Raw genomic sequence first — 16,950 nt, forward strand, 5'->3', positions numbered from 1 at the left:
AGCAATAACTCTGAACACAGAACATTAAAATGAGCCAACACAAATTTAATAAAAAAAGGTTCATATTTAGAGAAAACAGTGAAAACTGATATCGAATCAATTAAAATCCAGTAAAACAAATCTGAAGCCCTTTTTTCCCCAGTTTGCCTCTGTTGGGCATGGGCAGTTTATGCAATGAAATTAGTGGTAACAGAATTTCTTAAATTCACCCTGAGAATGTCTTCATAAAGTTCTTTCCTAAATTTCAGCATTTCCTCCAGGTTCTTGTTCTGTAGAGTTTCCTGTAAAGAGGTTAGTGTGGTATTATTGGGAAGAGTGAATTTGGTTCCACTCTCCAATGCCTTTACCATCCCCAGTGACATCACAAATGAACCCTTTAAATCGGAACACAATGGGAAAATGCAGGCGTTCCACAAACTGCACATGGATGCGTCTCCTGAGAACCTGATCCTTTCGAGACACAAGCCCCAGAGTCTAACACAATCCTCCAGATTAACCTTACACAGACTCAGAGCTTTCATATCAGCAGGGCTGGATACATTTCTCTTTAGATCATCTTGAATACCAAAAACCACAGTCACAAAACCTGTTTTACCATCCAGGTTTACAGACAAAGAGTGCATGAAAGTGTCACTTGGCACCATTATATCCGTGCCAATCCAGCATCCGCTGATGATAGATCTAGTACCCACTTTAACCTTAGTATCCAGTCTGGAGTATTCCACAACACTGCCCTGGGATACGGCCACAGTGGGATGCAGGATGCTATGCATCACGCAAGCTCTAGTTTCCTCCAATGGCTCCAAGTCGCACACGCTGAAAGCGGCAGAGAGAAGGCCAAGTTCTTCTCTGAGACAGGGGTCAGCGGTAAAGTGGAACAAGTATTCCTCTGTGGTGCCGACATGATAGAACTTGGAGTTGTTGAGCAGGATGACGTTAAGTGCTGTGCCTTTGAGACGACGGAAAATCTTTCTGCGAATCTCAACGAGACCTTTTTCCTTCTTTGTGACGTTGGCTGTGTTTTCTGTGTAATCCACAGTAGCATTTCGTCCCAGAGCTTGAAGAAAGTCCCCATAAGCATCGATTTCACATGTGAGAGGGCTGATTTCACTTAACAAGGTCAGCAGTGTCATAGCAGTCCCGTAATCAACATAATAAGTGCTGTCGGTGTAAACAAACTCCTCTCCTTCCCGCTTGCATACTGCGTTGCATATGCGCATCTTTTCGATGTTTGGCTTATGCAAAAATTTAGAGCAATTTCTGTATTCCATGTCACAGATACTGGGCGTCTCTGCTGGTTCTAGAACAAAAACTCCATGTGTGGTCCCAACAGAGAGAGGGGAGGGATGTGCTAAGGCAGTAAAACCTGACTTATCAAACACAACGTTCTCTTGGTCAGGAACACTATAGAGCTCTATATCATCAGCACAGGTAACCAGAATTCCCGGCTTCATGTGTGAAGGGAAATCCACATACACTGCAAGTTTAAGCTCCAGCATCTGATATAAAGGCTTTCCAAGGGGCAAAGCTGTGAATATTTTACCCAGGGCACTGGCATTGGGTAAACGTTGACTGAATCCTCCTGCACACATTACAAACTTAACAGATAAGTAAGTACATAACACAATAATTGATTTAAAAAAAAAGATATTTAAGTCCATTTATTTATTTATTTATTTATTTATTAAGAAGATGTGTATAAGCAAGATAATGTACAGTCAGCCAGTCATTATCACAGAATAACCCATTTTTAGGATAATATACAAGACCCCTCAGTTTCATTTTGGGGTTTATTTTGCCCTTACACCTGCTGTACATTATCCTTTACAAACACTACCATTCAAAAGTTTAGGGTCAGTAAGATTTTTTTTTTAATTAATGCTTTTATTCAGCAAGGATGCATTAAATTGATATGACAGTAAAGACATTTATAAAGTTACAAAAGTTTACCATTTAAAAACAATTCTGTTCTTCTAAACTAAAAACCCTGAAAAAAGTATCATGTTTCCACAAAAATATTAAGCAGCAACTGTTTTCAACTTTAGATAATAATTATGAGAAACATTTATTGAGCAGCAAATCAGCATATTAGAATGATTTCTGGGGATCATTGAGACTGAAGACTGGAGTAATGATACTGAAAATTCCATCACAGGAATCAAATGAAGTTTTTTTTTATTATTGTAATGATATCTCACAACATTACTGTTCAATTTTAATCAAATCAATGTAGCATTGTTGAGTATAAGATACTTAAAAAAAAAAAAAAATCTTACTGACCCCAAACTTTTGAACGGAAGTGTAAGGCTTATTAACAATCAACAAAATTAAGGAATGAGGAATGATAATTAAAATAAATGTATAAAGTACCTGCATGAATTAGGATGACTTTAAATCCAGACAGTGACTTGCCATATTTATCATGAAGAAACTGCAGTGAATGTAATGTGGACCCACCATTACCTGTATGGACAGATGATAAAACAGCTCTTAACAATGTGCTTGAAATACAATTTTTAAAAACAAGTTTTTATATATCGCACCAATCTTGCATCCTGGAGGATCTGCAAACACATGATAACTGATGCCAAGGGGCAGTTCTTTCCTCTCCAGTTTCTCAGTGATCTGAATTTCATAAGCAGACCTCTGGTCCTCATCCACGGCAGTAATGATCACCAGATCCCAGAATTCATTAGTCTGAACTTCTTTACCTGTGGACAGGAAATTAATAACTTGAATAACTTTTGAATAACTGAATAACTAATCTTGTTAAAGAAGCCCTCATGAGCAGCAACACTAATAAAAAAAGTACCACAGTATTACCATGTTTATTTAGACATGTATCACATGCCATGGTATTCCAAGGGATTACAAAGAATACCATGTAAATACATAGTATATGAATCAGGTAATCATTTAGCCATTTCTGATACCACAACTTTACCATGGTAAGTTACCATAACAGCACAACACAAGTCAAACAGCTTTAAATTCTATAGAAAAAGTAGTTTGAAGATATAATGGAAACTTTACCTCTCAACTGGTTGAATTTTTTTATTTTCTCTTTGGTGGATTTTTGCAGATGAACGTTTCCGCGTTCTGCCATTGTGAGACCACTCAAATCCACTATCTATCTCACTTCAATAAAATCTGAAGTTTCAATCAACGACAAATATGAATCAAACCGACGATCACTGATAACAGATGTACGGAAACATATGCGAAAAATAACGAGTTAGTTGCCGTTTTCAAAAGTCAGAGAATCTCACTTAAACTTGTGTTTACATGTGCACTTCCGGGTTCCAATCATGTGACAAACGAACTCTGACGTCTGTGTTTTTATGTATTTATCGCTCTCTTCATCAAAATCATTTACGTTAAACTGAATTAATTAAATATTCAGCCTCCCGACATAAAATTAATATTCTTTGTATTTTATTTGTATAGTGTACGTGGTTTGCTAGAAAATGTTTGGATAAGATTCTTGTATTTCCCAACCATTGTTGTCATAGCAACTTTTATCTTGCTTTCATACAGCCAACAAAAGAGTACAATTGAGCCAGGCACACAACCATGGTGAGAACAAACTCAACAGCAGATTGAGATTTGAACAGTTTAATTTCAGTAAAGCATGCAAATATATTTGGAATTGTACTGTCATCATGCAGTGTTGACAATAGGCCTAATTCAGGATGTTTTGTATCCTTCAGAAAATGGAAAAGAAATGAATTTCAAAAAGATGTAAAAATGAATTCGCTGAAAGCACACTGGGCCTATTTGTTAAACTGCTCCCAGTCTCTCATACTGGATCATGGCTACTGGACATCAGAGGGTGAGAAAGACCCGAAGGACATTGTGATGGTCAGATTGAGCAGTTTGCTTTTAAAGAGTCTGGATCAGATTGGATCTTGCAGAGCAATGAGGATATGCATCTTGGCTGACAACTTTCTGACCAGGATCGAAGCTCTGATGGCATGCACTCACTTGGTGAAGTTAGATTTAAAAGGCAATCAGGTATTTACTTCATTTAATTGAACCCTGAATATTTGATTCACTTTTCTTAAAGGGATAGTTCACCCAAAACTGAAAATTCTGTCATTAATTACTCACTCTCATTTCATTCCAAACCTGTATGACTTTCGTTCCTCTTTGGAACACAAATGAAGATTTTTTTGATGAAATCTGAGAGATTTTTGTCCCTCCGTTGACAGCTTACGCACCTGACACTGTGACTAACACACAAAAAGTTCATAAACTAATCCATATGAATTGAGCGGTTTAGTCCAAATTTTCTGACTTGATCGCTTTATATGATGAACAGATTTCATTTAGGCTTTTATTCACACATTGATCAGCGAACATAAACAGAAGCTTAACCGAACCTGCTTGATGCACGAGAACAAACCTCTTGAGGAAGCTTAAATGTGCTGCGTAACACAAGAATGGCCGCACGTCAAGCGAACATGCTTGAGCTTCCGTTTACCAAAACTGATGTGTGTTTATGTTTATATGTGAACAGATGTGAAATTGATTGTGAGATGTGAATAAAAGACTAAATTAAATCATCATATAAAGCGATCAAGTCTCTTCAGAAAATTTGGACTAAACTGCTCAATTCATATGGATTAGTTTTATGATCTCTTTATGAACTTTTTGAAGCGTCAAAGTGGAGGTAGCTGTCAATGGAGGGACAGAAATCTCTCAGATTTCATCAAAAAGATCTTCATTTGTGTTTCGAAGATGAACGAAAGTCTTAAGGGTTTGGAACGACATGATGAGGGAAATGAGTAATGAGTAAATAATGACCGAATTTTCATTTTTGGGCGAACTATCCCTTTAAGGAGAACAAATAACTAATAATCATCTTTTTGCTCAGATCGTTGAGCTCCCTGATGCTTCATGTTGGAGTCATCTGAGAGAATTACAACTTCTATATCTACACGACAACAACATGTCAACCTGGGACAATATTAAAGGCCTCTCGGGCTGTTTAAACCTGACTGCTTTAACTCTCTATGACACCCCACTCAGTTTAAAGAAGAACTACAGGCACTGTCTGGTCAACAACATATGGTCACTGAAAGCCTTGGACAACTTTGTTATCTCTGACGAGGAAATCATCCAAAACTGGTCCCTTCCTTTACATTTCAAAGCATTGACGCAACACTTTTGTGTCAGTTTGTACCCGTCTACAAAGTCGGTTAGTGCTCATTATTTTCTTCTTTGTTTGCTTTGTTTACTTTTGTGTCCAAATCATATTTTGATGTTTCCTTTTTCTTCAGGATTCATTTGAGACAGAAATGAAAGCTGTGTATAAGATAATCACTGAAATAAACAGGATTCAGGCCTTTTATTCTCCTACACTTATTGTACAGCGCTGGATCCGAGGCCATTTAATTAGAAAAAGTCTTGGGTAAATATGTTATGTTGCAGAGTTTTTTGATATCTTGACATTTGCTAAGCAACATTTTATGCTTCACTAAAATGTACAGGGCAATTACTTACCAGTAGAAATATTATTTGGGATATTTGTTCAGTGGGTCTATAGAAGTTGGTTTTTAAGAAGAATTCTGCATTGTCAGACTTTGTAGTACAAAGAAACACAATGTTTCTGGAAAACCATTCATTTCCATCCCGCCTGTGAGGGCAGAAAATGAGCATCAACCATCTCAGTCTCAGAAAACCATGGAGGAGGACACAGATGACAACCAAGTATGTACAATATTTGACTGATGTACACTACCATTCAAAAGTTTAGGGTCGGTTAGATTTTTTTAATGTTATTTTTGATCATATATTTGATTAAAAAACAAAACAGTTAAAACAGCAATATTGTGGAATATTAGTACAATTTAAAATAGCTATTTTCCCTTTGAATATATTTAAATGTATTCTTGTGATGGCAAAGCTGAATTTTTAGCATCATTACTCCAGTCTTCAGTGTCACATGATCCTTCAGAAATAATTCTAATATGCTGATTTGCTGCTCAAGAAATAATAATTATTATAATCAATGCTGAAAGCAGTTGTACTGCGAAACATTTTTGTGGAAACCATGATAAAAAAACATTTTCAATATTTTTTGATGAATAGAAAGTAAAAAAAAACGCATGAATTTGAAATGGAAATATTTTGTAATAAATGTACTCACTGTCACTTTTGGACACTTTATTTGATTAAAAGTATTCCTTTCTTTCAAAAAAATAATAATAATACATCTTACTGACCCCAAACTTTTGAGTAGTTTCACATATACTGCATATTGTGCTTTGTAACTCAGGTGCTGTATTCTAACATGTAGTTATGTTTGTCAGCCAAAGGAAAAGAATACAGAGATCAAAAGGCTTCATGTAAACCTTAATAAGCTGATGCAAACTCTCTGCCCAGAGGTAATGTGACAGTATAAGCATTAACACTTATCTAAAAGTAGACTGTTTAGTAATCATGCATTGGTCACTTTTACACAGGTTTTTGAGGAAGCTACAAATGCTGAATCATTTGATGGTCAACAAGGCATGATAGTACCATACATCAGCCCTAAATGCAGAAGTCTGAAATCTGAAGGCCAAATAAGCACATTCGACCAAGGTACAACAGAGTTTAAGCTTTAATTAGCTTTCTTAAATTTTACTCACCAATATTCTGTTTTGTATATCTAGATACTAATGTGAATGGTGACCTCTGTAATGAAGAAATTGAGGAAGGAACCTTTCATGTTTTGGGACTGAAGGCTTTGGTCCACCAGAGTGAGCCACTGAGTGACATGTTGTGGTCCCGTAAAGCTGCGGGACAGGACATCCGTGAAGCTTTCAGACATTTTCACACTCAGAGACCTGGTCTACCGCCTCACTCACCTGCCATTACTTCAGGGAAGCGGCTGGTTGGCCATTGCCATGACAACATCAGCCTCACCCCCTTTAAAGTAATTGAAAGAGCCCATCAATCATTTGACGAGGCCAGAATACAGAAACATCTTGCAGAGAAGGTAACAGAGCACCACGTTGACTATGAAGTGGCCAAAGGGCACAGATACGACTTCATGGAGGCTCGGAAGACAGACGTGCGTCTGCGTCAGGAGCGTGAAATGGCTGATATGGAGAAAACTCTCATTATACAGAGAGCCAAGCTGGAACAGGACGTCCATCATGCGCGTCAGAAACATGCCCAGTTTCTGGAAGAGAAGAGGAGGAGGATCCAGGAGCAAAAGATGGTTTGCAGGTTCAGCCAACAGCACATCTCTCTAGCGAGGGTCGTACTCCGATATAACACATGGAAACGTGCTAACCAGCAATAGATGCATGAATCCTATTAATTAAACTCAGTTTAACATGGAACATGACATTTGAATGTGTTAGTTTGAACCCCTTGTGTAGATTTCAAAAGCATATTACTATACTATAGTGTAGAATAGTATAATATATTATAGTACTCAACTGAAGATGTCTGCAAAGGTTATATATATTATAGATAATGGGATCTGCTCCTCTTTTTAAAATCCAAAACATTACATAACAGGGATCCAAAAATAATCTCCTAATACACAACCACCCCCGTCCGTCAGTCACAAGTCAAGAGTAACTAGTGTTAAAGCCACAGTCTAACTTTACATAACAAATAATTCCACACTGAGTCATCATTACACTCATTAAAATAGCACTTAAGAAAGATGAACTGAATGGCATGTTTTAGCTGGAGAACAGAAGCAAGAAGCAAGTCAAATCATTGCAATTTTTCATAGTACAAGGATCTTTAAATCATCTTTTAATGCCAAAACCAATTTTGCTTGTGAATGAATAAAGATGTACTGCACTAAATTGCTACATGTAATAGTACTAATGAAAATAACATCAAAAATCATTATCCCATGTCTTCATCCAGAAGTCCAACAAATCAGGAATGTGAAATTCAATGTATTGTTCTGGTATAGAATATAACATTTGTAAATGACTGGACTGAAAATCTATGCAAACTTGATATTGACTTGAACTTGTCACAGGAAGTACCACATATGGACCTTGTCACCTTAGTCTTCTGGTAAAGGCATCTATAGAGATTTTTACATGATTGCACATGACCCTGAATTCTAGCTTATAGTCAAGAAGGTGAATATATATATATGAAAAAATATCTATTTTTTAAATAATAATAATAATATTCATCATGTCTACATTACAAAATAATGTGTAATATATTTACACATCTGGGCCCGGTTTCACAGACAGGGCTTAGACTAAGCCAGGATTAGACCATAGATCAATTAGGACATTTAAGTAATTTTTATAAACATGCTTAGAAAAAAACATTACCGATGTGCATCTTAAAACTAAAAAGGCACTGATATATTTTTAAGATCAGTCAGTGCAAGTTTATTTCAGTGGAAACAGCTCAGACTTACATTTTAGTCTAGGACTAGTCTTAAGCCCTGTCTGTGAAACCAGGGGCTGGTGTTTTAACAGAAAAAGGATCATGAAAACAATGCAAATACCTTTTTCTGAATTCATACGGAAAAAGAGTATTTTAAGTACCAAACAGTTCATGATCTTTTATACTGAACTCAGATGTGAATGTCTATGTCATCCCAAATTCTACAGTGAAGTCTTGACGCAAACCATTATTTTTCAGAAACAACGTTAATTAATGAATAGCACAGAATGTTGACTTCAACTTTTCCCTGAGTTTTGTCACAGGGTGGAGGTGGGCAGAGAAGCCAGGCTGTCTTTATTCTCCTCCAGGAAAGCGCTACATGAGGCAAAGGTGCAGTAGAAGCTGGAGGAGAGCCCAGCAATGTCAGTGGAGATATAGGGCAGCACGCCAGGAGTGGCCTGGTTGTAGTAAGAAATCTGAGAGAAATGCATACATAAGCATGTAAGCCAGACGCACTTAACCTTTAGTACTTTAACACCTATGTGGCAGAATCAGGAACCACTCTAAGCAGTTTCTAAATATGAGTAATAATAAATGGTGTTATTGGCTAATGTACATGCATATTATTTCAGTTAAAGAGATTGTTATGTTTAAAGCTGTGTTAATTCTTGAACTTTGACTCATTCAGTTATTCAGTATAAGTGCGCATTAGGTTTGCTGTGTATTTATTACCTTTGTGAAAGAGCTTTCCTCTTCCCAGATACTGAACCCAGCACAGAGCACCTCTCCTCTGTTGTAGTCTTCAGTAGGGGGGTACGCAGGCAGGGTAACAGAACGCAAGGCAATCAAGTAAGGGTCTCTGAAAAGGACAAAGATATAATAATAACTAATGTTATATTGTCCTTTGGAAAGATAAAACAAAATTCATTCTTTAGGAGTTAGAGGTTTACCCAGAATCACAAGGGCGCCTCCTAGAGGCCAGGAGGATGAATTCCTGGACTTTGCCTCCTTTAGTCACAGAGGGGGTGACAACACGGTAGATGGTGTCGTCTTCATGTGGGTCGGTTATCACTTCACACTCTCTGTATTAGAGCATATTTATTATGTTCAGTTATAATATTAGTTCTACGTTAAGTAATTTGAAACTGGCTGATAATTTTGCTTTATCTACAAGACGACCTGAAAGAAAATTCAGTTGTTGCAATATAGTATATATATTTCAACATTTTCTGTACCAGCCACCCTGATCATATTGTTATTTGGGAAGATGAATAATATAGTAAGATGTAGTAATTGCAGAAAATTCAAATGTTACATTAGTGAGCCATTCTCATAGGATTCCTCACAGTCATTTTGATAAAGCAAAATACATTTGACATACTGGTAGTGGTGGTCCCATGCCTTCCTTCGCCTTAGATCAGACAGTAACAGAAACACCTGCTCGGCCGCCATGGCCACATGGGTCTCCACCTTAAAGCACAAAATCTGGTTCTCCTCCAGCGTGTATAAGCTCACCTGGGCACAACGTTTCAGCTCATAAATTTCTCTCAAGCTTCTACAGTATTTTTGACTGCTCAAGTCACCCATGTAATCTCAAAAGGACAAAATGAAAACTTTAAAAATAGGGTTTACAAAGATTATCCACCTTGTTTTTCTCTGAGGTCAAGACCCAGTTGGTCCGGGCAGATAACATTTTCAGTGCCGAAACATTATTGTAACTGAGGTACATCTGGGAAGATATGGAATAGTCACGTGATTCAGTAAAGTATTTTGAGTATATCCATGATATTTATAGCTCTTAGAACAGGTTAATATACCTGGTTACTTTGGTCCCAGGGAACTGAGAGAGGAACCTCACTTTGCTTGCAGGATATTATGTACTTCCTGTAAGAGGAGAGCATACTCATGTGATCAGTGTCCCATGCTGGTTGTGCCATGCAGGAATTTTTATAACTGTAAAGTAAACTTTGAATATGACATACAGCCAGTGCTTATAAATAGCATATGATCATAAAAATACTACATAACGGCCTGGTTTCACAGACAAGGCTTAGATTAAGCCAGGCTTAAGTAGCTTTTATAAATGTGCATTCGGAATTTTTTTTTAAATCTGAGATAAAACAATGGCAATGACATATTTTAAGATATGACAGAGCAAGTTTCTTTCAGTTAAGACAGCTCAAACATGCATTTTAGTCTGGGACTAGGTTTAAGCCTTGTCTGTGAAACCAGCCAAACCTGTTATAAAAGAGACAATCTACAGGATCCTACCTGTCAAGGCGGATTTTCTTTCTGGCTATGGCTTCCTGAAAGCGCCTCTTACCATCCTAAAAAGACAGGATGAGGAGATTATGATTTCTAATCTAAAATAAAAATCAAATCTAAATAAGATACGGTTTTAAAAACTGCATGTTTTCATGTCAAGGAAGCACTTCAGTTCCAGCACTGATTCTGTTTCACCCTCTTGAACCCATCCAACAAACTCCTCTGTCAACAAGTTTAACTTATCCACCATGTGAGGGATTATAAGAATGTTACAGCACTCACCACAGGCTCAGGCCGTATCCTTGGCAAAGTGCGTGGCTTCCTGTCATTGTCCAAGACCTCAAAGTTCATGAAGGCAGTGTTGATGTGTCGCAGGGGTTCTCCACCCTGATAGGCCTCTGCACACACTCCCACCTCCATACTGGAATAGCAAACACAACATAACAGTTGCGCAAGGATAAATCAGGCTTCTTGATTCATGGATGTAAGTGATACTGAGCTACTAAATGTAATATAATAATAATAGATGTTTTAGATTTTAATATATTTTAAAATGTAATTTATTCTTGTGATGTCAAAGCTGAGTTTTCAGCATCATCACGAGAGCACCACGACGCATGCGTGTTGTGTTGACGCAGGAGCAGAAGTTGTTGCGTGAACACATGTTGGAGATCAATATTTTGTAGACCCATAGAGTGGCAAATTCTGTTCATTTTCTCCGCAAAAAAAAACACTTGTCGCTTTATAAAATTGAGGTTAAACCACTGGATTCACATTGATCACTTTAATGTTGTGTTTACTACCTTTCTGAGGCTTCAAAGTGGTAGTTGTGTAGGCTATCAATGAAGGGACAGAAAGCTCTCAGATTTCATTACTAAGACCTTCATTTGTGTTCAGAAAATGAGCAAATGTCTTACAGGATTGGGACGACATCAGGGTGAGTAATTAATGACAGAATTTTAATTTTTGGGTGAACTAACTTCCAAAACAATCCTATTAACACCAAACTTTTGAATGTTTGGGGTATTCGCCCCAGTGATCAGCACAATTTTTATTTTCATATAGTGGTACCTTTTCTTGAAAGCATTGTTTACGATTGCCTTCAACACCAGTCTGTCTCCAATGTGGGAGGGGCCACGAAAGTGGAACATGTCTATGCTCCGCAGAATTGGGTGAGCATTACACAAACGGCTAGAGGAAAAAGCATATAGAGTATAATGTATAATGCACCAAAACACCAATGATTTATATACAGGTTGTAATTATTTTTCTCTAATAGAATATCCTGAATGAGTTTTTTGTCATCAGATTCAACTGTAGTAGAACAGTGACTGTACACCTGGCAGAGATGGTGGCTACATTCTCCATCCAGGCCATGATTTGTCCACCGAAGGTGCTGACCTGGTGATTGGCATGAGGCGGCAGCACCAGCTCGACGCTTTCTACCCGAGTTCTCTCTGCAGGCACCGCATCCTGGTAATCTAGATGCTCACTCACTGACAAACAAATAGAGCACCACTTATCAGAGCTAGTGCATCTTCCACTCTATTTATTCTACACCCTTCAAACCACGTGACCCTTTGTAAGCGAACGGTGAAGGTTTACTGCACATATATATGCTTAAATGAATGTTGGCGGAATACTCATGAAGAGACACCAAACAAACCAAATGACACCTTTAATCATGAACACAACTTGTGATTCATGACTCATTTCCCATGGCCTCTCTTCAAAGTCTTGGAGGTAAACAAACACACCTGGAGAGAGTCTCTGCTCACCTGTCTGAGAGGAGCAGCTGCTGAGGAGGTCGATAATAGTCTCTGCGTGGATTAGTCTCATCCTCCTGCGCTCGGCTGCGAGGCTGTACTCCATCTGCTCTGCCTGCGTGTGTGGCATCACCTGCTTGAGCTGTACCTGTGCAAACCCAAACACTGCACTGATCAATCACAACTCTAACAAGACATGGAGCAAATCCAAGATCTTCTTCACAGATCTGATTCAAAGGTATGCCTAAAAATATTTGTTTCAGTGACGTTTCTTACCTTTCCCGCTTCTGTACGACGAGCCACAAAGGTGGCGAAAGCGTGGCAGACCTTCCAGTGTCTGTCACTAAAGAGATCTTCACAGCTCACCAAAATCCCAACCTGTGACAAAGACCGACATCATCAGTCACACGTTTGGTTTTATTCATTTAGGAAAAGCTTTTGTCCAAAGTGAATTACAAATCAGAAACATTGCAAGTCATTTATCATAAGAGTCAGCAATATTTAAAGTACACACTGACAAGTTTCCAGTATAAACTAGATTAGCGCACAAGCTAGAGCAGAAGTGAAATGCAGTGTTTTGGTTGTTCATTAGTCAATGACCAAAATTCTACATGTTAATAATATCAATATATATATGATTAATAAAATCATTTGTGGTCTCTAATTTGCGGTAAATAGTCACCTTTATTTATATAGTGCTTTATACAACACAAATAGTTGCAAAGCATCTTTACAGTGATAAACAGGAAAATGATTCAATGAAGCAAACAGTATTCAATTCAAAGCCGCTCTAAAAAGACAATAGTGTCATTGTTCAGCTGAAATCAGTTCAGAGTTGATTCAGTTTGGTTCAATAACTCTGTAAAGTTAATCCATTGTGAAATTAGTTCAATTTAGCTATAAAGCAGCTCTGCAGAAAACAGTGATGTCATCATCCAGCTCAGTTCAGTTCTCATCCAATAGTGTCAGTGCAGTGAAATACATAATATTGCTGAATATTAAGTGAATATGAAATAGCAGTATAGATCCCACAAACCTCCATGCTGGATGTGAAGGCTCTGTTCACTTTGGCTGTAATGTTTACAACCTGTCCAATCCTGAAGAAGCAACAAAACATATAATCAAGCAAAAACTTGTTGTTTCAATTTGAAGTAAGTTCCTGTATATGTTTTTACCCTATGGTTGTTTCAAAGTGAATGTCATCCACTGAAGCTGTGATACAGGAGCAGCCAGCATGTCTTTCAGCTGGAAACAAGAGAGCAAATATTGATGATTATTAAATGTTTACACCCAAAGCAAGTATTTAAGCAGGTTCTTCTAAAAACGCAAGTAGGTAATTCTGAAGGAAGAAATAAGGTTCTGCGCTTCCGAATGAAGAGAAAACAAACAGGCCAGCGCAGCTCATTTTGAGAAACATGAAGGGAAGCATGTAAAGCTGTTACCAACCACCATCTGTGCTTTTCACAGTGCTACAAAGGTTTAGCCACAGAAATGCTTTTGCCTTTTATCAGCTAAATATGATTCAAAATCATTCCAACTGCTATTAAACTTTCTCACCAGCCCGTTCCTCTGTTTATTCACGGTAAGAGGATGGAAATCACAGTCTAAACTGTAAAGACTCCTCCATCTGCGATGTCTAATGACACTTAGTACAAGCATATGGTGTGGGGGTGTTTACATGAATATTGGAGGTGACGGCAATGATTCAGAGTGAAATTAAATCACCTTAAAAAAATTACTTGAAATAGTTTTACTGGATCATTGGCAGGGATCAGTTGTGAGCTGAATTTAAAATAAAATAAAATAAAATAATCATGGTTTCATTTAAACAGTGACAGCAACTCAGTTGGTCTCTAACATTAAGAATACCCCAAACGGACCTGACAGGCAGGCGGTGGAGTCCATCCACTTGAGCAGCTGCCCAGAACTGAGTTCTCCACAGTGGTTTGCATGGCAGGGAAGGACTATCTGGCTCATCTTTACTTCAGTTGGGTTCCTATACATCTCCCCATTCTCCAGAATGAACATGGGATCTGCTAGAAGCATAGGGTCCCTGGTCTCACTTTCCATGACTAGGGCTCTGTTAGACAGAGCAATATATTTACATATTAAGATCCATATTTGGCGGTAATCAAAATCATAGAATATCACTGCCTTGAAGCATGTCAGGAAGGTGGAAGGTAAAAAGTTCAGGAAATGTAGCTTTAAGGTCATCCTCTTATATAAAGTTTTCTTGTATAAACATTTGCTTGAATATCAGGACAGGTAACTGTTGTCATTTTCACAGGATTCATGGTGAGGTCAAGGCACATTGTCATCACACAAGCTCATGCTTCTTTTAAACCTTTTATATTATCATGTGATTCCAAATGCATGTTATACAGTCACTAATTGTGGCCATTCTATTTTACTTGTTATTTTCATGAGTCACATCAATTTTGAGTCAGTTCAAAAGGGATTAGTGATTCCAATTTAGTAAAAAAATAAATAAATAAAAAATAAATAAAGACTACTTGAAAGTGCTAGACTTGCAACAGATTTATAATCAGAGAAAATTCCTTATGGAATTACTGCAGACCCTACAAGAACAGATTATTCTGCATTAATAAAAAATAGTATTGTATTGTATTGTAAATGTATTGTAAATTAAATCAAACAAAATTAAAATAGATTTTTTTATAAACATCAAGAAAAATTATTCTATCACCCAAGAAGTGTGTATTAGCTACACAATGAATTTCAGTTTATAGGTGAAATAACCTGCACCAGTTAGCCAAACACTATCTTACAGACTTGTATAATTTATTTTGATATATTATAATAAACGATGAGTTATGACAAGATGCATGTTTAGTGTTCCATGAAACGTCTATAAAAATACAGATAAAAAATTAATTATTTAAAATTATTGGAAAAACAGTTAAAGACGCATTAAAACTAATAAAAATTGCTCACGCCATGTGAAAGTATAACAGCAAAACAATATGAAGAAGAAGATTTGGAGCCAGATCAGAAACAGGACAAAGCCGTTTTTGTCTAAAACTACGTGCCATAGCGATTAATACGCTTAACTCGTTTCTGTTTGTTATTAACTCAAGCCTGTGCATACAGTCAAATATTAAGAGACATCTAATTACAAAACATGTTACAGCTGATATTCCGCAATATGTTTTCAGGTGGACTTTACAATTAAAAGCATAAAAACTTAACCAATCATATCAGTGTGCCGTTACTCAGCATCAAAACACAACTCCTGTTCGGTTCTCATGTAGCCAACGGAACACTTGTCATGTGTCAGGCAAAGTGACTCATGACCTCTAACAAGCACTGGACTGGCATTAACCTGCTGTCAAATGACATAATTTTGCTAATTCATAAATGGTTCTCATTGTTATGAGTTAAGGTTATGGGAGACTACATAAAGTTATTAAATAATTAATTATTATAGATTATATTATTATAGACTATACAAACTGCATATTAATTAATTATTTTTCTAATTCAAGACAACAATAAAAAACAATATACACGATTATTAAGTTGCATGCAATTATCTGTTGGTTTTTATGAAAAACATATGATTAGCTTACGTTTTTCTAAAGTTTGCACAGCAGGTTATTCTGTGTCATTTCAAGTGTCTACTGCGTCTGAACTAAAATAGCCTTGGGAAATTAGCAAACTTACGTGAATAGATGTTAAACCACTCTCATTTGCACGAAGAAAGAAACGATGTCTGTGTGGTGTCTGAATCTTTGCAAGATATATGAAAATAAATAAAAATACATTCTTATTCCCAGTCAAACAAAGTGTCCACACTGCGCTCTACTCTGTTCCCATAGCATAGCCCAATGAAGTTACAGTGACGCCCAGAAACTTTTTAAGGTAGACTGAATCCATTAGGCTACTCAAGATCAGCTCTCTGACCTTATGGAATTAGGGTGAAACAACAGGCTAACAATAGCACATTTTAAAATATATATTACGAAACAAATATTATCTGCTTACAGGGTTTTAATAACTTAGTTAGGCCAATTTAAGAATTTGTTAACATACCCAAAATCAATACAAACATGTATTTTTGTAATTAGCCTACTTACAAAGAATTTCTTAATCTAAATGTATTGCAAAGAGTGCAATTATGATTACTCTCGCGTATGTAAAGTTCATATAGGCTAATAGGCTATAAATATGTAATATTTGTATAATATTATAAAATTTGTATAACATAAAAATATGTATAATAATGAATTTTATATTACATTTTAATGCTATTTTCTTTGAAATTTACATTATATTATCTGGCTATTTTTTTTTTTCTTCTATTTTTCTATTTCAATTATTTCAAAGCCGTAATAGTAGCCTAAGTGAGGCTTTGATAGTAGCCTTAATTCAGCTTGATTCCATTGTTCATAATGTGCTTTCTCACAGTTTTACTATCATAGCATGCAACCCATTTAGTCAACAGAGTAAACAAATACAGGGCTAATTAATGTGGACCGCCTAATGCAACCCATCTTTAAAGAATCACAGGAAATTGGAGGAAGGAACTATTTGG

General features: G+C 36.8%; 3 protein-coding genes and 1 long non-coding RNA gene across 7 annotated transcripts; 2 read left to right on the top strand and 2 right to left on the bottom strand.

The window, feature by feature from the left end:
• Positions 1 to 30: 30 nt before the first annotated feature.
• On the bottom strand, positions 31 to 3,298 carry fpgt (fucose-1-phosphate guanylyltransferase). Of its 2 annotated transcripts, XM_082188490.1 has the most exons (4): positions 3,034 to 3,298; positions 2,544 to 2,711; positions 2,371 to 2,463; positions 31 to 1,582 (listed from the first exon to the last, which is right to left on the bottom strand). In XM_082188490.1, the coding sequence occupies exons 1-4, from the start codon at positions 3,104 to 3,106 to the stop codon at positions 168 to 170; spliced, it is 1,749 nt and encodes a 582-aa protein (XP_082044616.1). In that variant the 5' UTR covers positions 3,107 to 3,298; the 3' UTR covers positions 31 to 167. The 2 variants fall into 2 exon arrangements, with proteins under 2 accessions (XP_082044616.1, XP_082044617.1); XM_082188491.1 differs by lacking the exon at positions 3,034 to 3,298 and having other exon boundaries at positions 31 to 1,585; positions 2,370 to 2,463; positions 2,544 to 2,592.
• Positions 3,299 to 3,455: 157 nt separating this feature from the next.
• Positions 3,456 to 7,597, top strand: lrriq3 (leucine-rich repeats and IQ motif containing 3). The gene is made up of 8 exons (XM_082188494.1): positions 3,456 to 3,576; positions 3,711 to 4,014; positions 4,877 to 5,200; positions 5,283 to 5,413; positions 5,583 to 5,712; positions 6,315 to 6,389; positions 6,468 to 6,588; positions 6,660 to 7,597. The coding sequence occupies exons 2-8, from the start codon at positions 3,748 to 3,750 to the stop codon at positions 7,292 to 7,294; spliced, it is 1,683 nt and encodes a 560-aa protein (XP_082044620.1). The 5' UTR covers positions 3,456 to 3,576; positions 3,711 to 3,747; the 3' UTR covers positions 7,295 to 7,597.
• A 146-nt stretch (positions 7,598 to 7,743) lies between these two features.
• Positions 7,744 to 16,398, bottom strand: acot11b (acyl-CoA thioesterase 11b). The gene is made up of 16 exons (XM_082188492.1): positions 16,080 to 16,398; positions 14,276 to 14,475; positions 13,571 to 13,640; positions 13,432 to 13,492; positions 12,672 to 12,773; positions 12,408 to 12,543; positions 11,969 to 12,125; positions 11,701 to 11,820; positions 10,912 to 11,050; positions 10,636 to 10,691; positions 10,182 to 10,248; positions 10,010 to 10,093; positions 9,746 to 9,879; positions 9,315 to 9,446; positions 9,097 to 9,223; positions 7,744 to 8,840 (listed from the first exon to the last, which is right to left on the bottom strand). Exons 2-16 carry the CDS (start codon positions 14,463 to 14,465, stop codon positions 8,682 to 8,684), a joined length of 1,734 nt encoding a protein of 577 aa, XP_082044618.1. The 5' UTR covers positions 14,466 to 14,475; positions 16,080 to 16,398; the 3' UTR covers positions 7,744 to 8,681.
• On the top strand, positions 10,990 to 12,066 carry LOC309512796. Of its 3 annotated transcripts, XR_014211188.1 has the most exons (4): positions 10,990 to 11,113; positions 11,527 to 11,566; positions 11,695 to 11,801; positions 11,938 to 12,064. It is a non-coding gene; the product is annotated as an uncharacterized lncRNA (long non-coding RNA). The 3 variants fall into 3 exon arrangements; XR_014211189.1 differs by having other exon boundaries at positions 11,057 to 11,566; positions 11,950 to 12,066; XR_014211190.1 differs by having other exon boundaries at positions 11,057 to 11,566.
• Positions 16,399 to 16,950: the final 552 nt, after the last annotated feature.

This window comes from Leuciscus leuciscus (genome assembly GCF_965113295.1).
Source record: "Leuciscus leuciscus genome assembly, chromosome: 13".
NCBI lineage: Eukaryota > Metazoa > Chordata > Actinopteri > Cypriniformes > Leuciscidae > Leuciscus > Leuciscus leuciscus.